At 39.5% G+C, this 23,899-nt stretch overlaps 1 protein-coding gene across 2 annotated transcripts in view; it reads left to right on the top strand.

Annotated features, from left to right (window-relative positions):
* The first annotated feature begins 7,119 nt into the window (after positions 1 to 7,119).
* Positions 7,120 to 23,899, top strand: part of IQUB (IQ motif and ubiquitin domain containing) — a 75,887-nt gene continuing 59,107 nt past the window's right edge. The window contains exons 1-6 of one of the 2 annotated variants that reach the window (XM_044946834.2): positions 7,120 to 7,391; positions 13,856 to 14,268; positions 17,788 to 17,922; positions 22,248 to 22,409; positions 22,498 to 22,670; positions 22,873 to 23,028. In XM_044946834.2, coding sequence (XP_044802769.2) covers positions 13,860 to 14,268; positions 17,788 to 17,922; positions 22,248 to 22,409; positions 22,498 to 22,670; positions 22,873 to 23,028 — 1,035 coding nt within the window. In that variant the 5' untranslated portion in view covers positions 7,120 to 7,391; positions 13,856 to 13,859. The remainder of the gene's footprint in view (positions 7,392 to 13,855; positions 14,269 to 17,787; positions 17,923 to 22,247; positions 22,410 to 22,497; positions 22,671 to 22,872; positions 23,029 to 23,899) is intronic. The other variant, XM_025291448.3, reaches the window with a different exon arrangement.

The following is a 23,899-nucleotide window of genomic DNA, read 5'->3' as shown; positions in this document are numbered from 1 at the left end:
AGTTTGGTAAGTTTAAGGTTAAAAATAAAATGACTTTTCATTTGTCCTCACCTTTTGTTTTTGTTAATAGCTGCCTCTCATTTGTAAATACTTAAATTTGGTAGTTCTTACCTTCAAAGGTAGTATTTTTATTTTTTATTTATTTCACCATCGAAGGCAACTAACATTATTCTGTGCTGCTGATGGGGCCAGGAGTGAGCAACCTGTTGGCCTCCATGTCTGAGCTGGCTTCCCTGAGGGCTTCCTGGTCCACATTTGCAAAGTGGGGTACAAGTGGGTCAACAAGAAGTTGACCGTCTTCTCTGTGGTCAACCCAGCTGTGGGCCTGCCTCTCACTTGCTCCAGGCTGCTCCTTCAGATCCACCTTGGTCTTGTCACCAGATTCTTCCTGTAGCAGATTTGGGGACCTATACTACAAGGGCAAGACTTGTTGGGTTGCCTTCAGATGTTAAGGTCCTTTACCTGGTGCTTCAGCAGGCTTTTCAAATGAGCCTTCCCACAGGACCAGCTCCTCTAATGCCTTCTGACAAGCAAGGTGGTATTCCGGAGAGTCTGTGTCCTGTTTCACAAGGTACTCTTCCATAAATTGAAGATCATTTTCATTATTCTCAAGAGGCCAAAATCTTTAGGTCTTGCAGGACTTAATGTTCTTTAACTGCAGAAAGAGGACATTAGATCTTAAACCCTTGCCAATTCCCCAGTTATCTATTAATATATCAGACCTCAATCACTGGAAGGTAGTTGCTAGTCTCACTTTTTTTTTTTTTTTATTCTTCTAAGGGAGAATATCAACAGTGCTCCATAGAAGAAAATTCCCACATGTAGGCTAATATCAGCCTTTTCTTTTTCTTCCAGCTTCTATGGTTATATCAACAAATAGAAGTTAAAGAAACCACCGGTGCAAGCATGTTCTGGGGTCTAGGGTAGAACAGCAAATCATTGAACATACCATGAGTATTTTGCATTTGAGGGCAGAATTTCCTTTGAAGCTCAGTACTCAGTGGGATTACAGCCTAAAATACAATTACAGTAATTTTATGAGACAAAAGTAAATGAGAAGGTAAGAGTTGGTTTAGAGGAGGATCAAGAGGTTTATTTTAAATAGAAGTCACAAATTGTAGAGGAGTAAAACATGCTACCCCACTAAGTCTCTTTGGTATGCCGATTATTTTGAGCTGAAAACAAGGCCTAAAGACTCAGGAAGAAATTTTGAAGGAAGCTATCACCATACATAACTATAATACAAACTAGGTGTGCAGACAGGGAGGAACCTAGCAAAGTCTGTTAAAATTCCAGTGTCCTACTCTGCATGGCCTAACAAACATTTACCAAACATTTTTCTATATACTTGTGAAATGCTGTCTTCCCCATGAATTCCCAACCCACACCTGCTGTATTCTCTTTTGTCTTTAGGTGAAGATGGTATGCAATGTCAGGTTTTTAGCCATTTTGGTTGAGTTACTTAGGTGTTTCTGGGTCATTTCCATGAATACATATTATTAAAATGTATCTGAGTTTTCTTTTGTGTCTTTAGTCAATTTAGTAGCTCAGTTGTGTCTGACTCTGCAAGCCCATGGACTGCAGCAGGCCAGGCTTCCCTGTCCCTCACCAACTCCTGGAGCCTGCTCAGACTCATGTCCATTGAGTCAGTGATGCCATCCAACCATCTCATCTTCTGTTGTCCCTTTCTCCTCCTGCCTTCAGTCTTTCCCAGCATCAGGGTCTTTTCCAGTGAGTCAGTTCTTTGCATCAGGTGGCCAAAGTATTGGAGTTTCAGTTTCAGCATCAGTCCTTCCAATGGATATTCAGGACTGATTTCCTTTAGGATTGACTGGTTTGATCTTGCTGTCCAAGGGACTCTCAAGATTATTCTCCAATGCCACAGTTCAAAAACATCAATTCTTTGGCACTCAGCTTTCTTTATAGTCCAACTCTCACATCCATACATAACTACTGGAAAAACCATAGCTTTGACTAGACAGACCTTTGTTGGCAAAGTAATGTCTCTGCTTTTTAATATGCTGTCTAGGTTTGTCATAGCTTTTCTTCCAAGTAGCAAGCATCTTTTAATTTCATGGCTGCAGTCACCATCTGCAGTTATTTTGGAGCCCAAGAAAATAAAGTTTGACACTGCTTCCATTGCTTCCCGATCTATTTGCTGTGAAGTGATAGGACTGGATTCCATGATCTTTGTTTTTTGAATGTTTTAAGCCAGCCATGTTCCCGTTCCCCTGCCTCTGTGTTTATAAAAGCATGTGTTGAAATGTCATTATTTTCAGCCTGAATCCCTTGTGTGTCTCTTGAGCACTGCCACCCCATAAGAAAACAAACATTGTATTAAGACAATTAGGATTTAAGGAAAGCCTATTCCAATTCACTATTTTTCTCATGATTTCCTTCACTAAGAAGTGGCTGCTGCTGCTGAGTCGCTTCAGTCGTGTCCAACTCTGTGTGACCCCATAGACGGCCGCCCACCAGGCTCCCCGATGCCTGGGATTCTCCAGGCAAGAACACTGGAGTGGGTTGCCATTTCCTTCTCCAATAAGAAGTGGCTAATAACTTCTAAATAAAAACATACAAATAAATTTCTCCAGTCCCCATCAATAATTCAATTCCTGTATTACATTCCCACTTTGACTTTGTCAAGGAGGAAGACATTTTCCTCTAGTCTTCTAGGTTCTTCTGACTGGTCTAAGACTTAAAATAACATGACATGGAATGGCAGTGCTCGAGAGTCACACAAGGGACCAGGCTGAAAATAAGGACATTTCAACACATGCTTTTTATAAACACAGAGACAGAGGGACAGGAACATGCAAAGCACATATAGAAACGTGAGATAGAAAAAAATTAAAAAAATTTGGAACATATTATAAAGCTCAAGTTTAGCTTGCTATGCACTACTAATGAATTTTCTAAATGGTCTTTCAGCTTACATTAGCTGCTCAATTTTTGTTGTGTGCTTACATGAAATGTATAGTGGATTAGCTTCCTTCTATACACAACTAGCTGAAAAGTATCTTAGGGATTTCTCATAATCTTCAAATATGTTGGTTTCTTTTTCAAGTGAACATTTTAGCCATTTTTAAAGATAAACATTACTATTTTATGATAGAACATTTCATTTAACTTCTTCAATAAGAAAAGGAGGCTTAATTCATTTTCTTAGGGTAAATTCCCTGTCTAAATTATAAACTCCAAAAATTTTTTTAAATGGAAAGTTTTTTCACAACTCATTTGCAAGTACAACCTGATTGCATTGATAGGAGGCTGTTTATGGTCTTTATGCCACTTTAATGTGATTATGAATATATTTTGCCACAGAAGTATTAATATATTTGATTCGGGAGTATTTCCCCAGACCTGTTGAACGTTTTACAGAATATACAGTATATATCCGTGTGTGTTTTAGTCACTCAGTTGTGTCTGATTCTTTGCTACCCTGTGGACTGTAGCCTGCCACCAGGCTCCTCTGTCCATGGAATATTTCAGTCAAGAATACTGGAGTGTGTTGCCATTCCCTTCTCCAGAGGATCTTCCCGACCCAGGGATCGAATCTGGGTATCCTGCATGGCAGGCAGATTCTTTTCCATCTGAGCCACCAGGGAAGCCCAGTATATATTCATATTACCATTCAAAATAGAATAGGAAATGGATCCCCACTCCAGTATTCTTGCCTGGAAAATTCCATTGGCAGAGGAGCCTGGCGGGCTGCAGTCCATAGGGCCCCAAAGAATCAGACACAACTGAGCACACCAAAAATCTGAAAGAACCAGATTTCAAACACATTTGTCCCTTAAGTTTTCAGAAAAGGGACTATGTATTTCTAGCCTCTTAAGCTCATGAAGGTATTATGATCCAAATTCAGTTCATAATGATTATTTCCAAAGGATAATTTTCAGGTCCTTGGCCTAAATTCTTCTAATGCTTTTTTTCTCTAATTCAATCATTTACATCAAAATGTATTTTAGCCTGACATAACAATGGGAATATTTTGAAATGCTTGATTTCATAAAGCCACTAGATGGCATCTTTGTAAAACTAAAAGAAATGTTTATTGAATAAATAAAGGCTGAGATAAAAGCAGATTCCTATTTCACTAGAAACAGTGGTAAGTTATTTTGGGCAATAAATCCTGAGAAAACTGCATAGATTTATTGTGAAAAGTAAAATGGAAAATGGTATTTTGAATTACCTTTCCATCTCCAGAACTGAGGGTCTTTTTTCTGATTGGTTATTTTCAGCTTGCATTTACATTTATTTTGTATAACCAAACAATCATATACTTGTGTATCTATGTGTGTATATATATACATGAAAGTGTAAGTGAAGTCGCTCAGTCCTGTCTGACTCTTTGCGATCCCATGGACTGTAGCTTACCAGGCTCCTCAGTCCATGGAATTTTCTAGGCAAGAGTACTGGAGTGGGTTGCTATTTCCTTCTCCAGGGGATCATCCCAACCCAAGGATCGAACCTGGGTCTCCTGCACTGCAGGCAGACGCTTTACCATCTGAGCCACCAGGGAAGCTCATTATATATATATATACACACACACACACACACACACACACACACACACACATACATATACACACACACACAAATATATGTATGTGTATGTGTGTGATTTTGATGTGCTTTGCAACCTATGTAGACTACCTGGGAAGCCTACCAATTAAGTTAGGCTTATATTGTAAAACTGAGTTGTATAAGATTGCCTCCATCAGTTCAGTTCAGTTGCTCAATCGTGTCCGACTCTTTGTGACCCCATGAACCGCAGCTCGCCAGGCCCCTCTGTCCATCACCAACTCTTGGAGTCCTTTCAAACCCATGTCCATTGAGTCAGTGATGCCATCCAACCATCTCATCCTCTGTCATCCCCTTCTCCTCTTGCCCCCAATCTTTCCCAGCATCCGGGTCTTTTCAGATGAGTCAGCTCTTCACATCAGGTGGCCCAAGTATTGGAGTTTAAACTTCAACATCAGCCCTACCAATGAACACCCAGAACTGATCTCCTTTAGGATGGACTAGTTGGATCTGCTTGTAGTCCAAGGGACTCTCAAGAGTCTTCTCCAACACCACAGTTCAAAAGCATCAATTCTTCGGTGCTCAGCTTTCTTTAGAGTCCAGCTCTCACATCCATACATGATCACTGGAAAAACCATAGCCTTGATTAGACGGACCTTTGTTGACAAAGTAATGTCTCTGCTTTTTAATATGCTGTCTAGATTGGTCATAACTTTCCTTCCAAGGAGTAAGCATCTTTTAATTTCATGGCTGCAATCACCATCTGCAGTGATTTTGGAGCCCTCAAAAATAAAGTCAGCTACTGTTTCCCCATCTATTTGCCATGAAGTGATGGGACCAGATGCCATGATCTTACTTTTATGAATGTTGAGTTTTAAGCCAACTTTTTCACTCTCCTCTGTCACTTTCATCAAGAGGCTCTTTAGTTCTTCACTTTCTGCCATAAGGGTGGTGTCATCTGCATATCTGAGCTTATTGATATTTCTCCCGGCAATCTTAATTCCAGCTTGTGTTTCATCCAGCCCAGTGTTTCTCATGATGTACTCTGCATATAAGTTAAATAAGCAGGGTGACAATATTCAGCCTTGACGTATTCCTTTTCCTATTTGGAACCAGTCTGTTGTTCCATGTCCAGTTATACAGGTTTCTCAAGAGGCAGGTCAGGTGGTCTGGTATTCCCATCTCTTTCAGAATTTTCCACAGTTTATTGTGATCCACACAGTCAAAGGCTTTAGCATAGTCAATAAATCAGAAATAGATGTTTTTCTGGAACTCTCTTGCTTTTTCAATGATCCAGTGGATGTTGGCAATTTGATTTCTGGTTCCTCTGCCTTTTCTAAAACCAACTTGCATGTCTGAAAGTTCACAGTTCACCTATTGCTGAAGCCTGGCTTGGAGAATTTTAAGCATTACTTTACTAGCGTGTGAGATGAGTGCAATTGTGCAGTAGTTTGAGCATTCTTTGGCATTGCCTTTCTTTGGGATTGGAACTAAAACTGACCTTTTTTAGTCCTGTGGCCACTGCTGAGTTTTCCAAATTTGCTGGTATATTGAGGCAGCACTTTCACAGCATCATCATTTAGGATTTGAAATAGCTCAATGGAATTCCATCACCTCCACTAGTTTTGTTCATAGTGATGCTTCCTAAGGCCCACTTGACTTCACAAACCAGGATATCTGGCTCTAGGTGAGTGATCACACCATTGTGATTATCTGGGTCATATGTAATCTTACATCCTTTTTAAATGTCAAAGAGTGTTAGGTCAAAGGCAGCATAGAATAGTGGTTTAAAATGGAGGTTGTGCTGTCAGACTGCTTGGGTTTATTTCTGGCTCCTCCAGCAAACATCTCTGGGCCTTAGTTTCCTTCTTAGAAAAAGGAAGCTGATTGCAGTTCTTCCTTAATAAAATCTTTGTAAAAATTAAATTAGAAGTATAGGTGAAGTACTTAGCAACAAATAACACAATAAATGCTAGCTATTATGAAGCACATGAGGTATTTTTTGCTAAATTTACATTAGAAATAAAATTGATCCTTTCCCTCAATGATATGTGCTTCTTTAAGAACCTATAAATTCAATCAAAGGAATTTATAGTGATAGAAAATAATTCTTTTATAATCCAGTGATTAACAATAGCTTTGCTTCTTCAGACTTAAAAGAGGAATTATTTAATAGCGCCTATCTCCCTTTTGTCTTTGGCTGCCAGGGAAGCAAGAGCCAAGTTCCAAGTTTAACAAAAGCAAGTAGGCACCTGCTGTTGTACCTGCCTAGGTCTTCACTTCATTTCATAGTTATATTTCCTCTAACCTTGATTTTTCATAAAGGGCAGATTGATGTCAGTATTTATTTTGGAGAATCGTGTCATATCACAAGTATAAAAAGACATCTTAGAGAGTGGTTACTGTCAGAACCAGTTTAGTATCTAGGTAATGCTGCTGCTGCTGTCACTTCAGTCGTGTCCGACTCTGTGTGTCTCCATAGATGGCAGCCCACCAGGCTCCTCCGTCCCTGGGATTCTCCAGGCAAGAACACTGGAGTGGGTTGCCATTTCCTTCTCCAATGCCTGAAAGTATGAGCAGGTAACAAACCCCTTCGCTCCCTCACCCCGCCCCTCCCTCGGCCTCAGTCCCTCTCTCCGCCCCTTCTCTCCCTGGCTCCACCCCTCCTCTCGGTCTTCTCCCAAACCCCCACCCTTCCAGCGCGGGCACCGCCTCTTCTCGCGGGAACTGTGTCCTAGTGGGAGGGGGGTGGTACCAGGACCGTTGCTAGGAAACGGCCGGTAACAGAATTCGGCAGGTGTGGACTCTGCTTTCTAGGAGCCGGGGGAACCGCTTCCACTCGAGTAACTGCGTTTGTTGGTCAGGTAGGAGGATAGGTTCTGGCTGCTCTCTACTGGCCCGATCCCTAGACCAACTCTGAGCGGGTGGCTAAGGCGCCGGACTCTGAGGGCTCTGTGAAGGGTGAAGCAGACTGGTCCATGGGGACTGGCCAGTCCGGAATGTTCCACCTTTGCCTAAAAAACTGTGCAAAGCATCCCATCACTTGGTTCCTTTTCTGGCTCCGGATCTATAATTTGGGAATGGAAGTAGCAGCATCAATCTAGGAGGTTACCTCACCTCCAACCCCAAGTGCTTATCATGGTTAGTAATAGAGAAGCAAGACGTGTGTAAAACCCAGGTTTCGTATTAGAAACCGTTTAGCCATCTTTGTGGCCATTTACAGTTTTTAGTAAGTAGAGCGCTTCCAGACGGAGAAGGCAATGGCACCCCACTCCAGTACTCTTGCCTGGAAAATCCAATGGACGGAGGAGCCTGGTAGGTTGCAGTCCATGGGTTCGCTAAGAGTCGGATACGACTGAGCAACTTCACTTTCATGCATTGGAGAAGGAAATGGCAACCCACTCCAGTACTCTTGCCTGGAGAATCCCAGGGACGGGGGAGCCTGGTGGGCTGTCGTCTATGGGGTCGCACAGAGTCGGACAAGGCTGAAGCGACTTAGCAGCAGCAGCAGCGCTTCCAGACTCTCCTCTTTCACTTCTCTCCACCTAAGGTCTTTGCTGCACTTCTTAAAAAATTTAAAAACGCAACAAAGCTATTTGGTAGAAGGTTATGACCAACCTAGATAGCATATTCAAAAGCAGAGACATTACTTCGCCAACAAAGGTCCATCTAGTCAAGGCTATTTTCCAGTAGTCATGTATGGATGTGAGAGTTGGACTGTGAAGAAAGCTGAGCGCGGAAGAATTGATGCTTTTGAACTGTGGTGTTGGAGAAAACTCTTGAGAGTCCCTTGGACTGCAAGGAGATCCAACCTGTCCATTCTAAAGGAGATCAGTCCTGGGTGTTCTTTGGAAGGAATGATGCTATGGCTGAAACTCCAGTACTTTGGCCACCTCATGCGAAGAGTTGACTCATTGGAAAAGACTCTGATGCTGGGAGGGATTGGGGGCAGGAGGAAGAGGGGACGATGGAGGATAAGATGGCTGGATGGCATCACCAACTAGATGGACGTGGGTTTGGGTGAACTCTGGGAGTTGGTGATGAACAGGGAGGCCTGGCATGTTGCAATTCATGGGGTCGCAAAGAGTTGGACACTACTGAGCGACTGAACTGAACTGAAAGCTGGATCCTTGTCTTACTACTTAAGCTTAGCTATAGCAACGAAATATACATTGTAGGTGAAAGGGGAACGTTTTTGTATGCAGTCAGAGTATTTATTCTTTTTAAACAGTTTTTAAAAGATGATAACATTTACGCTTGAATACATAATAATACAGTAAAGAGAAAGTTCAAAGAGTAAAGAGAATGATTAAAAGTTTAAACAGTGAAGAGAATGAACAGTGAAAATCTGCCTTCCACATATGTTCCCCAACTCCCTGCCCTCCAGTTCACCTTCCAGAGTATTCTGAGCATATACAAATATGTAGTTGTGTCTGTAACATTGTATATAGTGGAATGTGCTTTTGTTGGAAGTCATTGAAAGGACATGACTGCGGGTTTACTCACTACCCAAGTGGGCAGTTGGAGACTCTTTCCCCCTCCAGTCCTTGGAATGTACCTTCCCCCATTGCTCCTCAATGAGGGATGTGTTATTGAGACCAACGAAAGTGTATACTATGGCTGAACCCAGTTAAGGTCTCATAAACTCTTAGAATTTTGGCGATGGATGTTGAGATTTACTCTCTTTAGGCTGTCCAAGTCAATCCTCTATATAAGTTTCCTTGCCACTTAATAGTCTGAAGTGGTCTGCCTCTTTCTTCAGTTATCCTTACCTGCTGTGTACCGGGCTCACTTTCTACTTTACCCAGAGAATTCTAGAGCTTTCGAACCAAGAGCTTTGTTTTTTCCACCTAAGGGAACCATACAGTAAGTAGCCATTAGAACTGGCTTCTTCATTTAGCATAATTCATTGGAGAGTCACCCATGTTGTTGTATCAGTGGTTTATTCCTTTTTATTGATGGGGTATTCCATTTTATGAATGCATCATAGTATGTTTATTCATTCCTCAGCTAAGGAATGTTTGTGTTGTTTCCTGTCTTTGGTAATTAAAAATAAAACCTTTAATAACTTTTGTGTTGGCGCTTCCTTGGTGCCTCAGGGGTAAAGAATCGGCCTCAATGCAGGAGCTGCTGGAGATCAGAGTTCAGCTGATCCCGGGGTGGAGAAGATCCTCTGGAGGAGGGCATGGCAACGCACTCCAGTATTTTTGCCTGGAGAATCCCATGGACAGAGGAGCCTGGCGGGCTACAGTCCATGGGGTCGCAAAGAGTCGGACACGACTGAGCACACACGCTTGTGGAGGTTTTGAGTGATTGTAGTTTTTCATTCCACTTGAGTAAAAGATACAGAATTGCTGGGTCATATGATTAATATGTGTTTAATTTTACAAGAAAGCTGACAGTTACCTCATATGCTATATCCATTTTCATTTTCACTATCAAGATACAAGAGTTTTCCACTCATATTTATACTCACTGGTTATTGTTGGGCTGAAATTATTTTTGGAATAATTTGGAATCTCATTGTGTTTTGAAGTTTCATTTCTCCACTGACTAATGATATGGAGCATCTTTTCATGTGATTGTCCTTGGGGTCAGGATTAGAGTGAGGAAACTGAGGCAATTAGATTGAAAATTTTAGGTGGCATTTATTCTCAGGCACAAAAATACATATGGGGCAGAGCAGATGCCTCATTTGTCTCAGTCTTGTCCTGGCCCTGCTTCTTTGTGTTTTTGTGTATATTCTTTTGTGACGGATCTGTTTAAATCTTTTACTCATGTTTTTTCACTGTTTTTTTTTTTTTTTTTCCTTACTATTGAGTTTTGAGAATTCTGTATTTGTTCTGGGTCATGCTGTGGTTAGTTGCTTAGTCATGTCCGACTCTTTGTGACTCCATGGACTGTATCTCCTCTGTCCATGGGATTTCCCAGGCAAGAATGCTAGAGTGGGTAGCCATTCCCTTCCCCAGGGGATCTTCCTGACCCAGTGCGTGTCTCCTGCACTGCAGGTGGATTCTTCACCATCCGAGCCATGAGGGATGCCCCCATATATTCTGGATATGAGTCTTTTATGAAATATGAGTTTTGCAAAAAATTACATCTGAGTGTATGGTTTGACTTGATTCTTCTAGTTGTCTTTTTTGAATAGCAGAAGTTATTGATTTGTTACTATTGCCATTTAGAAGATGCCATCTTGGCCATTTTTTGTAGGGAGAATGACCCACCAGATAGAAAGCATTACCTCAGATTCTCCAAAAAAGGCAGATAATTACGTTGCTAGGAGTTAAGCCTTCTTTATGCTGCCTTTTTTCTAATCAGGGAACTAAACTTTGTTATAGGAGAAAAAAAAAAATCCAAAGGAAGATTTTGTGTGTGTGGGTGGGTGACAGCCTGAAGAGTTTTCTTGAACTTCTTAAAAACTTGTTCAACTTTGTCTCATTTCATTTGTTTTCTCCTTAATTTTCTGGAATTTTAAAACTTTATTTCAGTTCTTTTATTGGTTCTTGAAATTTAACTATGCATATTTAATTTAACAGTATCTAGGATTAAGACTAGCATATCTCAATTTTGTAAACAGTATAAGGAATTGATAATAGTTTATTCTCATCTTTCCCTTCCCAGTTAACTGTTATTATTGTCTCATATTTTAATTTTCTGCTATTTTTATTTTGTATTGACAGGATTTACTTGGACTTCCCTGGTGGCTCAGATGATAAAGCGTCTGCCCGCAATGCCGGAGACATGGGTTCAATTCCTGGGTCTGGAAGATCCTCTGGAGAAGGAAATGGTAATCCACTCCAGTACTCTTGCCTGGAAAATCCCATGGACGGAGGAGCCTGGTAGGCTACAGTCCACGGGTCGCAGAGTCAGACACGACTGAGCGAGTTCTCTTTCACCCATAGTAGTGGTGAAGTCGCTGAGTCGTGTCCAACTCTTTGCGACCCGTGGACTGTAGCCTACCAGGGTCCTTCGTCCATGGGAATTTCCGGGCAAGAATACTGGAGTGGATTACCATTTCCTTCTCCAGAGGATCTTCCCGACCTGGGGATCGAACCCGGGTCTCCCGGATTGGGGGCAGACGCTTTAACCTCTGAGCCACCAGGGAAGCCCGGGTTTATTTTTAGGTTTATGATTTATTTGTTTGCCTTTCCTTCTTGCACTTTAGACTTACACTTGGCCCATTTGACTCCTCCTCAAGCATATCCTTTAAAAGTTCCTTTAGAGCAGATATCTTGGTGATAACTTGCTTGTAAATGTTTCTGTTTTTCTCCTTTAAAGGTAGTTTTGCTGGGTGTACAATTCTGGGTTGATAGTTGCCTTCTTTAATTAGTCCATTATTGCCTTGACTTCTATTTTTCTGATGAGAAATTTGTAATGATTTCATTTTTCTTTCCTTTTCATTAATGCCACCAGATTAATATGAGTCGAAAAAAAGATGCTATGTCCTTTATCACTGTTTGTTTTTCAGATCTTATCTTTGTTATTCTGTAATTTAGTTATAACACATAACTATATACATAATTATGGCAATGTTATATAACATTGCTATAATTTATAGATATGAATTATTTCTATTTATCTTGTTAGGTATATTTTTATATTGTGCTTCCTGGACCTGAAGATTCATATTTTTAATTAGTTTTAAAATTTTTTCAGCCATTAGCTTTTAAAATATTTTCTTTCTTTGTTTTCTTCTAGGACTCCAGTTTTCCATATGCCAGATCAGAGGCTGGCAGACTTTTTCTGAAAAGGGCTTCACAGGGCACAGGCAGTCTCTGTTTTACACTCTTTTTTGTTTTTTATTTTAACAGTACAAAGCTATTCTTAGCTCAAAGCAAGATATTAATAAATGCTTAAAAATATATGCTAGACTTTGTTTCTTTCTTTTTTTCATGGCCCTTAATCTCTCATATTTTTCATATCATATCTCTTTGCAACATTCTACATAAAATCTTTTCATTTATCTTCCAGTTTACTGATTCTCTCTTCAGCTTTAATGCTGTATTCATTAAATTCAACAAGTATACATTTTTATTCTAGGTATTCTTTTGTTTTTTTAATTTTTCTTTTTTAAAAAATTTTATCTGCATAAGGATCTATGTTTAAAGTAGAAGTTCCAAACACAGCTTTCCCATCTCACTACCGTTTCAAGTTGTAATCTTCCCTGTGCTGCTGCCAGAGCAATCAGCCTCAAGTCCACCTTCCCATCCCCTCTTCCTGGCAGCGTCTATAGGCAGGCTCCTGGCCACCCTGGGGCCTCAGTGCTCAGCTCCTGCCTCTGAAGCCTGGCTCTGGGAGGCTCTGGCCCACCCTGGCCCAACCTTCTGTATACTGTCACACTGACCCCCAAGCCAAAGCCCTTGGTGGCTGTGGCTAAGGCCTTAGTGAGCTCCAAGATCAACCCACATTTGTTTGTTGATGTGTGTTTTGTGGGCAGAGGTCACTGGATACCTCTGCTAGAGTTTGTGAGAACAAAGCTGTATAGAGTGTGTGTGTGTGTGTTAGTCGCTCGGTTGTGTCCAATTCTTTGCGACCCCATGGTCTGTCCATGGAATTCTCTAGGCAGGAATACTGGAGTGGGTTACCATTCCCTTCTCCAGGGGTCTTCCCAACCCAGGGATCGAACCCAGGTCTCCCGCATTGCAAGCAGATTCCTTACCATATGAGCTACCAGGGAAGCCCAGTGTATACTTTCCAGCATATAGTTGATATGGAGATAACAGGTTTCTTGATGCTTCTATTCAATTGTAAGGCAGAAGCATAAGTCCTATGTTAGTTTTGTGTTAAAAAAAAAAAGGTTATAGAGACCTCCCTGGTGATCCAGTGGCGGAGACTCTATGCCCCCAGTGCACAGGGCCTGGGTCTGATGCCTGGTCAGGGACCTAGATCCTGCATGCTACAACTAAGAGTTCGAATGCCACAGCTAAAAGATCCCACATGCCACAACTAAGACCCAGTGCTGCCAAATATATAAATAAATATTTTAGAAAAAGTTATTGAAAAAATTTTTCACAAGAATTGATTGGTCATTGAATAAGAGATGACAGTATATTTTAGAATGTTTTAAAATTATTTTCTTCACAGAAGATTTCTCTCAAATTTATTGTTTTGAGGTTCTCTTTTTGGTATACATGTTTACTTTCTGTGGTGTTTTAATTAAAAATTCACCAATGTTTTTTACCTAATGCCATTACTAAGAGAATATTTAAATATATAATGAGCCACATTATAGTATATTATAAGCATTACTGTATACCAGCAATTAATTTTATATTTGGTGTAGAAGTTTTGTGTGTAGTGAATATATTTATTTATTTTTTCAATTCAGGACAATGTCTGACCAGGAGGAAGAAGCTGATTCTCAGAATGCTGTTGACTCATCAGAAGAAAGAGAGGATGCTCTGGGGTCTATCAATATTCCAGTTCCCTTGGAAGAGGTTCCGGAGTCAGATCGAACTGAAGACTATGGATCTGAACTAGATCCATCTAGCGGAGGCCGTGGAAAACTCGTTGACCTGAGTGACCAGAGCGTTTCAAGCCTGGAACTGAACGATGTCGGGCAACTCACGGATGACGTTATGACAGCTAAACAAGCTGAAGATGGTGGAGGCTCTCTAGCGAAATCTGGGAGTGCAGTGCAGTCAGCCAGACCATATTCACAAGCGTCTCTGACATTTATGGAAAAAGTAAAGGCTGTGAAGGAATCTCTGAGAATATCAACGAAAGATTCTTTAGCAACAGGTATTACCTAGGGAAGACAGACTATTTTTTTTTTGCCTTGATTTTTGTTTTTTGCTTGTCGATTTATTTTATACTTGATATTACTTTTCCACTCCCTTATCCTATTCTGTGGCTGAGCCACATGAATCTTTTAATTTTGTGTGAAGCTTCTCCTCTATGCTGCAGTATTTACTTTCCTTAAATAAAGGAAAATCAATAAATTGTAAAGTAATCGTTAATCTGTTTTTCCCAAATAAAATAGATTCTTTAAATGTTTAGGGAGAAATTTTTGAGTATAATTGTAATTCTTTTGTGTGCCATTTTGGAATTCGTTCTACATAGCTAGCAACAGGTGGGATGGGAACTTGACCCCGTATTTTTCTAGTTTATTCTATAGTGCTCATTCCACATATCTTGTTGCTCTTATGTATTTCCATATTTCTTAGTGTTAACTTTATATTCAGCTTCAGAAAAGTTATTGTTGTCTTTCATTATGGATTAATATTAAAGACGTAGTGTTGATGGCATGGCATTTAGAAGTTATTACTACACTGCTGGTAGCACAGCAGAAGGGGAGCAGCAAGAAGGTGGGTTACACAGAGAATTCTGCTTGGGTGGTACAACTGACATCTCCTTCTCCTCGTTGTTCATAAGTTTTGAGAAAGTTTCCATCCATAGAGTGGAGAATATGGGCCATCACTTAACAATAACAGCAGCTTAGTCTGGCTGGTAAAATGTGGCTTCCAGGGAAGTATTAGCTCTTGGGTGGTGTATCCCTCAAGTAAAGAATATAAAGGAGGAGGAGGAGAAAGTAATCAAGCTCATTTATACCTAATTGATGCTGTTATCCCCCAATTTCATTATTTGGTATAAATTTGGGCATCATTTCTTGCTATTACTTCAATTATGATTATAGTTTATAACAAACACGTGGTGCTTTAAAGAAGTGGTCTTGGTCCTGTACTTTCTGAGGCTCATAGATTCCTGAACACAGTTTCCCTTCCCAAAGCTTAGGAAATCACTGCCATGAAAAGTTTCGGTTCGGTTCAGTTCAGTTCAGACGCCCAGTCGTGTCCGACTCTTTGCGACCCCATGAGTCACAGCACGCCAGGCTTCCCTGTCCATCACCATCTCCCGAAGTTCACTCAAACACGTCCATTGAGTTGGTGATGCCATCCAGCCATCTCATCCTCTGTCGTCCCCTCTTCCTCCTGCCCCCAATCCCTCCCAGCATCAGAGTCTTTACCAATGAGTCAACTCTTCGCATGAGGTGGCCAAAGTACTGGAGTTTCAGCTTTAGCATCATTTCTTTCAAAGAACACCCAGGGCTGATCTCCTTTAAAATGGACTGGTTGGATCTCCTTGCAGTCCAAGGGACTCTCAAGAGTCTTCTCCAACACCACAGTTCAAAAGCATCAATTCTTCGGCACTCAGCTTTCTTCACAGTCCAACTCTCACATCCATACATGACCACTGGAAAAACCATAGCCTTGACTAGACGGACCTTTGTTGGCAAAGTAATGTCTCTGCTTTTCAATATGCTATCTAGGTTGGTCATAACTTTTCTTCCAAGGAGTAAGCATCTTTTAATTTTATGGCTGCAGTCACCATCTGCAGTGATTTTGGAGCCCCAAACAATAAAGTCTGACACTGTTTCCCCATCTGTTTCCCATGAAGTGATGGGACCAGATGCCATGATCTTTGTTTTCTGAATGTTGAGCTTTAAGCCAAGTGTTTCACTCTCCTCTTTCACTTTCATCAAGAGGGTTTTTAGTTCCTCTTGACTTTCTGCCATAAGGGTGGTGTCATCTGCATATCTGAGGTTATTGATATTTCTCGCAGCAATCTTGATTCCAGCTAGTGCTTCTTCCAGCCCAGCGTTACTCATGATGTATTCTGCATATCAGTTAAATAAGCAGGGTGACAATATACAGCCTTGACATACTCGTTTTCCTATTTGGAACCAGTCTGTTGTTCCATGTCCAGTTCTAAGTGTTGCTTCCTGACCTGTCTGTTGTTCCATGTCCAGTTCTAAGTGTTGCTTCCTGACCTGCATATAGGTTTCTCAAGAGGCAGGTCAGGTGGTGTGGTAGTCCCATCTCTTGAAGAATTTTCCACAGTTTATTGTGATCCACACAGTCAAAGGCTTTGGCATAGTCAATAAAGCGGAAATAGATGTTTTTCTGGAACTTTCTTGCTCTTTTGATATCCGGCGGATGTTGGCAATTTGATCTCTGGTTCCTTTGCCTTTTCTAAAATCAGCTTGAACATCTGGAAATAAAAGTTTAACATATATACATATATTAATTGTAGAACTTTGAACCCAGGAAACAATTAAAATAGCCTTCTGATAATTTAACATCTGTAAGAGTGTTCTTGAGAAAGAGCTGTGAAAATAAGCTTAAAGAACCTTAGCATCAACAATACCTTGTTACATTTCATGCTAGTATTACAGATAAATGTCTCATAGACCTTTATGAAAACTGTCATATCAGGCATCTAGAAATATACAAAACTGTTTTGGTTTGAAATGTGTAGTCTTCATTCCATCTTACTTATTACATTTTCCCTATTAACATATAAAGTTTGTAGATGTAAAAAATAAACAGTTTACATCATAATAATTTCTGTACTTTATTTCCTTCCTACAATTTGTGAACAGATAATCATTTTATAGTAACAGTTTTTCTCAATTTTTGACACGTAAGTGGCTTGATTTTTATTTTAGAGTCAGAAGTAAACCACATAATGTCTATTTTTTTGTGACAAGTAGATTTGTGCATAGTTATTCCAGATATTTATAATAAACAGTGATTTTCTGTTTTGCATTCTGCCAGCTACAGACATAGATCAATTATGGAAAGAAGAATGGACTTAGATGATCTTTTGTCATTGCAAGGTCAAAGAACATTTTCTCTGAAAATTTCCCTATTGGTTTTTCTTAACTTCATGAATACGCATTGATTTCCTGATGCCTGTCATCAATGTGTAATCAAAGCATGTACATTTCTAAGTTCAGGTCTCAGGTTCTCCCTTTGTAATACCACACAAAAACGCTTGATTTTTCTGAGATATTCTCTATGTTGATATCTGAATAGTATGTAGCAGATATTGGGAATTTTTAAAAATTTTAAATGATTTTAAAAGAATCTTTAAAAGCATTTTAGTCTCATTTCCTATTTCTCATGGTATTCTGGGTGAGGAGGTAATCTCAAACATGCACAGATCCTCATAGTAGGCAGTGGAAGAGAGAGCTGAACTTTGAGCTGGAGCTGGGGGAGCAGGCATTGACCATTGATGCTATTTCTTGAGATAATGAATTGATTTTCAAAGCAAAAATGTTGCAAATGAATGTTTGTCACTTCTCCTCTTAGAAAATGAAAACTAACTCTTATCGTGGCGGCATGATGGGATACATGCGGAAGCAACTTGCATTCCTTTGATAACAAATTGTCCCATAATTCTCTATCTGCGTGTATACTATATGATGCTGACCCTTGCATTTAACTACTACTCTTTCTTTTCTCTTTTTATCTACAGTAAAAGTCATACTTCTTCCTGTGGGCCAGGAAATTGTAATTCCCTTTAGAGTTGACACTGTTCTAAGATGCCTGAAGGATCATTTTTCACCCCTGCTAGGTGTCCCAGCTTTTGTCCTGCAGATAAGATGTGCAGGTAAGCTTGGAGGCTAATAAAACTTACAAAGACTTCTTTAGTCTTAACATGTAAATAAGCAAGATCTTAGATTTGTAAAACTAAATATCTCAATGTTTACTGTTTGAACATTATACTGCTGTTATATACATTCTTTCATTCAATGAATTATTACTGAGGACAAAGTTCTAAATACTTTGCTAAGAACCAAAGATAGAAAGAAACATGAAATAAAATCCCTATTTTCAAGTTGCTCGTAGACTAGGAAGGAAGAAGACATATGCAGTGGTTACTACACATTGTGCAAATGTTTTAATGGAGATGTGCTCAAAAAAATCTGTGAGAACAAGGAAGAAAAAAACTGGGAGATTCTAGAAAGCTTCATCTAATTACAGTGATAATACTTGTGTTAAGTCCAAAGAAGTGAGAAAACCTGGGTCTTTGAGGAAATGGTAAGAAGTTTAGAGGTACTAGAAGTAAATTATTTTTGGAGAGTAGGAGGAAATGAGGTTAGAAAAATAAATGATGAATGAGCATGTATAGAAAGAGAAGAAGACTGAAAATGGCTTATCTAATCAGTCTTCTATACATTAAGGTCAATTCAGGTTCTGATGATGTTCAAATTTATTTATATTTTGTGGGCAATATGGAGTACCACACCTTATATTAGCCTTACAGGCTGTAGTCTTAATAACTGTGATAGAATTAAATAGACTGGCATAGCTCAGTAAATGTTTCTGTAGATTATGCCTACACAGATCATGACATTTTGTTTTTTAAAAGTTTTCATATTAACTTACAAAGATGCCACAAAGTTTCTAGGGCAAAAATAAGAACATTTTTTTGGGGAAATTCTAAGTGCTAAATAGGAATAAGCCATACCTATTAAGTTCTTCCTCCTTGCCAAATCAGAGAAATTTCAAGATTATTTTTAGAAAACTATTATAATGAATGTGCTCCAATAGTAAGATGTCAGTATATTCAAACAACTGGTTATTAAAATTTGACAGAGGAAACAAAGCTAAAATTTAAATAGTTACTATAACGATGATACTGATGAAGATGATACTGATGATGATGGCTAATTTAATGAGCTTTGGATCACAATAAACTGTGGAAAATTCTGAAAGAGATGGGAATACCAGACCACCTGACCTGCCTCTTGAGAAACCTGTGTGCAGGTCAGGAAGCAACTGTTAAAACTGGACATGGAACACAGACTGGTTCCAAATAAGAAAAGGAGTACGTCAAGGCTGTATATTGTCACCCTGCTTATTTAACTTATATGCAGAGTACATCATGAGAAACTCTGGGCTGGAGGAAGCACAAGCTGGAATCAAGATTTCTGGGAGAAATATCAATAACCTCAGATATGCAGATGACACCACCCTTATGGCAGAAAGTGAAGAAGAACTAAAGAGCCTCTTGATGAAAATGAAAGATGAGAGTGAAAAAGTTGGCTTGAAGCTCAGCATTCAGAAAACGAAGATCATGGCATCTGGTCCCATCACTTCATGGCAAATAGATGGGGAAACAGTGGAAACAGTGGCTGACTTTATTTTTCTGGGCTCCAAAATTACTGCAGATGGTGATTGCAGTCATGAAATTAAAAGATGCTTACTCCTTGGAAAGAAAGTTATGACAAACCTAGACAGCATATTAAAAAGCAGAGACATTACTTTGTCAACAAAGGTCTGTCTAGTCAAAGCTATGGTTTTTCCAGTAGTCATGTATGGATGTGAGAGTTGGACTATAAAGAAAGCTGAGCACCGCAGAAGTGATGCTTTTGAACTATGGTGTTGGAGAAGACTCTTGAGAGTCCCTTGGACTGCAAGGAGATCCAACCATTCCATCCTAAAGGAAATCAGTCCTGAGTATTCATTGGAAGGACTGATGCTGAAGCTGAAACTCCAGTACTTTGGCCACCTGATGCAGAGAGCTGACTCATTTGAAAAGACTGTGATGCTGGAAAAGATTGAGGGCAGGAGGAGACGGGGACGACAGAGGATGAGATGGTTGGATGGCATCATCGACTCAATGGACATGGGTTTGGATGGACTCTGGGAGTTGGTGATGGACAGGAAGGCCTGGCATGTTGTGGTTCATGGGGTTGCGAAGAGTCGGACATGACTGAGCGACTTCACTTTCACTTTTCACTTTCATGCATTGGAGAAGGAAATGGCAACCCACTCCACCGTTCTTGCCTGGAGAATCCCAGGGATGGCGGAGCCTGGTGGGCTGCCATCTATGGGGTTGCACAGAGTCGGACACGACTGAAGTGACTTAGCAGCAGCAGCAGCAGCATGTGCTAGTCCTTTTACAAAATGTTCTATCTACATTATCACACTATCATTCAATCTACACAACAATCCCTTGAGGTAGGTATTACTGTTAACTTTTTGAAAGGAGATGGAAGCTAAAGCTTAAGGAACTTGTACAAATTCCCACAGCTTATGAATGTCAGAGTCTGAACTTAATTTGTAGGCATGATTCCAAAAAGGGAATCTGGAACTGCTTGGCATTAACTATAAGGTGAAATTCAAAACTGGAGAAGAGAAAGTGTTTTGAGACAGGAGTAGCTGGCCACTGATACCTAAGGATCTTTCTTTGCATTTCATGACCTTTTGTCTTTATGTGTAAGTACCATGCATCACTGGGCTTTCCTGGTGGCTTAGATGGTAAAGAATCTGCCTACAATGCGGGACACCAGGCTTCGATCCCTGGGTTAGGAAAATCCCTCGGAGGAAGTCATGACAACCCATCCAGTATTCTTGCTTGAAAAGTCCTCATAGACAGAGCAGTCTGGCGGGCTACAGTCCATTGGGTTGCAAAGAGTAAGACATGACTGAGCGATTAAGCTCAGCATAGCACTGCACATCGCCACTGGATAACAGACTTATGTCAGCAGCAATAAAAAAAGAGCTTGATTCTGTGCCAACCATACTCTAAGATGGGTACTTTCTTCTAGTACTAGAACTGAAGTTCAGGTTTGGTGGGGCTAAGCCTATTCTAGAAACAATGAGAAGAATGAAGAGAGCTCTGTATTAGTTTGAAGAGGATTCTCTATTAGTTTTCTATGGCTGTTGTAACAATTGACAAAATTATTGGCTTAAAGCAACACATTAATTTTGGTTACAGTTCTGGGGTCTAAATATCCTAAATCAATTTTGCCTGGATAAAGTCAAGGTGTCAGCAGTGCTTTTCTCTCTTTGGAGGTTCTGGGGAGAGTCTGTTTCCTTGCCTTTTCCATCTTCTAGAGTTGTACTTCTTGCATTCTTGAGTTTCCTCATTTTCAAACCTGGCAGCATAGCATATTTAAATCTCTCTCTACTTGTCATATCATCATCTCAGGATAATCTACCCTTCATAAATTCTGGGAATTAGTACATGGATATATTTTAGGGCCATTATTCAACCTATCGCAAAATCCCTATAATGTTAATTTTATTAAATTAAGAATTTAAGGTGAAATTGAAACTCAAAAATTTTTGAATGTGCTTTCTTGAACATAGCTAAAATAGACTAGTGGTATCTGACATATTTCTAAGAATGAGTAAAACAACCCTTTGCTATGTTAAATTCCTAATTGTAATTTGGGATGAACATACATTGGAAAGATAGATATAGATTCTGTCATTATACAAAGCAGCAGCCAGTAACATTGTATGTATTTCTGTATGCCTTAAAATATAGAAATAAATTTACAGTGAATTTATGAACTAAACCAGTGGATTGAAGGTATAAGTTCAAGCAATAAACATAAAAATAAAGTGATCACGTACCCCCTTTTTTTTTTCAGCAAGAAACAGGCTTAGCTCCACCTTGGCATGAATTAATTTATATGAATTTCTGATAATAGAAACAGAAAGGAAGGGATTCTTTAGACTCTGAGTGTATACTTTTCTGCATTCAAGAGAGGGGTATATATTAAACTAATCAGCCTTTCCCTGATATGGATATGATCCGCCTAATGTATAACACATTGTGATTCTTTTTAGAGAATCATTGCTTAGAATATGATTTTTCTCATATTATAGAATGTGTTTTTAATTTTTAAATGTTTATAGTTGCATGGTTATTGTATATTTGTATTTCTGATGATTTGAGAGTTGTAATTTTACTTTCCTTTTAATGCTGAATTCTTGGTCAGGAATACCACCTTAATTTTTTCCATTGCGGAGTTTTCCATGCTAACAATACAGCAAGAGATGGACATCATCAATATTTTTATTTGTTAATTAAACAATATACATTCATGTAGGCACCTTTGATGTTTAACATTCCTTAAAATGAGTACATATAATTGTTTCTTTATAATATTTCTTATAATTTTATCTCATTTTTAGGAACAGTTCTTAAAAATCATGAGACGCTACTACAACATGGAATTAAGCCCCAGGATGTTGTGCAAGTGGAAATGTTTTCTTTACATCCAGATCTATACCCAGTCAGAAGAATTGCTAGACCAGCTGAAGCCTCTCAGGTCATAACAGTCAGAGTACAAACTGGTTTGTTATTTGATATATCTTTTAGATAAATAATTTTAGAGTCTGTTTGTAGTTGAACTTCCATTTAAACTTGGTTTTATCTCCTCAGGCATTGATCAGTACCAGGAAGTAGCTGTTGAGATGATAAAATCTGATTTTCACAAACCATTTCTTGGTGGATTCAGACATAAAATAACAGGAATAGAATATCACAATGCTGGAACACAAACTGTACCTAAAAAGATTCCTGAAAAACCGAATGCATTTTGTAGGGATACGCAGGTAATCTTTTAATTTTTCCATATACATTTTTGAAGCTGCAGAATCAGCACAGGTTATATTGTGTAGCTCTCTAAAATTAAAATCTTCTAAGGAATTATATGGTGATTAAAATAATGAAAAATAGTACATTAAATATGTACAAAATATGCTCTTTACTCAATTTATGTGTAGTGTATACTTAATTTTTTTGTTTTTATTTTAGACAGTTTTTCAGAAAGGAAAGCTCCAGCAAACTACAAATACAACATCCACACAGATGACTAAAATTGGTGTGTATGTGTCAAATATTACTGATAAACTGGTAAAACCAGGAAAATATTTTTCAGCAGCAGAATACCATGCTAAGAGATTACAGGCGGTAAGATAACTTGTTAAAAGGGAAATACTAAAAAGTACATTTATCAGCCAATTGTTCTTTGTGTGTCTCTGTGTGTATTTCCCTAAGCACACTTGCTTACAGAACTCACATGAGTGTTGTTGTTGTTCAAGAAAAAATTATTCTAAACACTTGTTCACGATGGTAAGCAGACAATTCAAAAGGGAATACCACAATGGAGTTTTGAAATAGGGAAGAGAGATTAAGCTCAACTTTGAATGCAATAAGGAAAAGGGGGAAAATATAATCAAGGAACAGGGTAGGAGGGGGTCAGTGAATGGAAAATTACAAAGAGAAAACATCTGGGGTATGGGGGAGTCCTGGATAAACCAGTCTAACAGCGTTTGTGGTAAAGGCAGGCCAGAGTGATTAGTCAATTAAGGATAATCAGATGTCAAAGGTGGGATTTCTGGTTAAAGTGATTTAGTTGGTACCTGTGTGCATACTAAGTCGGCTTCATTGTGTCTGACTCTTTTGAGACCCTGTGGACTGTAGCTTGCCAGGCTCTTCTGTCCAAGGGATTCTTCAGGCAAAAATACTGGAGTGTGTTGTCATGCCCTCCTCCAGGGGAATCTTCCTGACCTAGGGGTCGAACTCACATATCTTATGTGTCCTGCATTGGCAGGCGGGTTCTTTACCACTAGCGCCACCTGGGAAGCCCGATTTAGCTGGGCTCTTTCTAAAACTGGACAATTCATTGATGAACAGAGAAGCCCAAAAGTCAAGGCCTAGTTGGAAAAAAAGCTCAAAGGAACTTAATTAGAATTAGATCAAGAAGAGAAAGTTTGTCAGTGTGTGTGTGTGTGTGTGTGTGTGTGTGTACATGCACGCTAAGTTGCTTCAGTGTTGTCCA

Source organism: Bubalus bubalis, chromosome 8, assembly GCF_019923935.1.
Source record: "Bubalus bubalis isolate 160015118507 breed Murrah chromosome 8, NDDB_SH_1, whole genome shotgun sequence".
Classification (NCBI taxonomy): Eukaryota; Metazoa; Chordata; class Mammalia; order Artiodactyla; family Bovidae; genus Bubalus; species Bubalus bubalis.
This window is presented reverse-complemented; position numbering and strand designations above follow the sequence as displayed.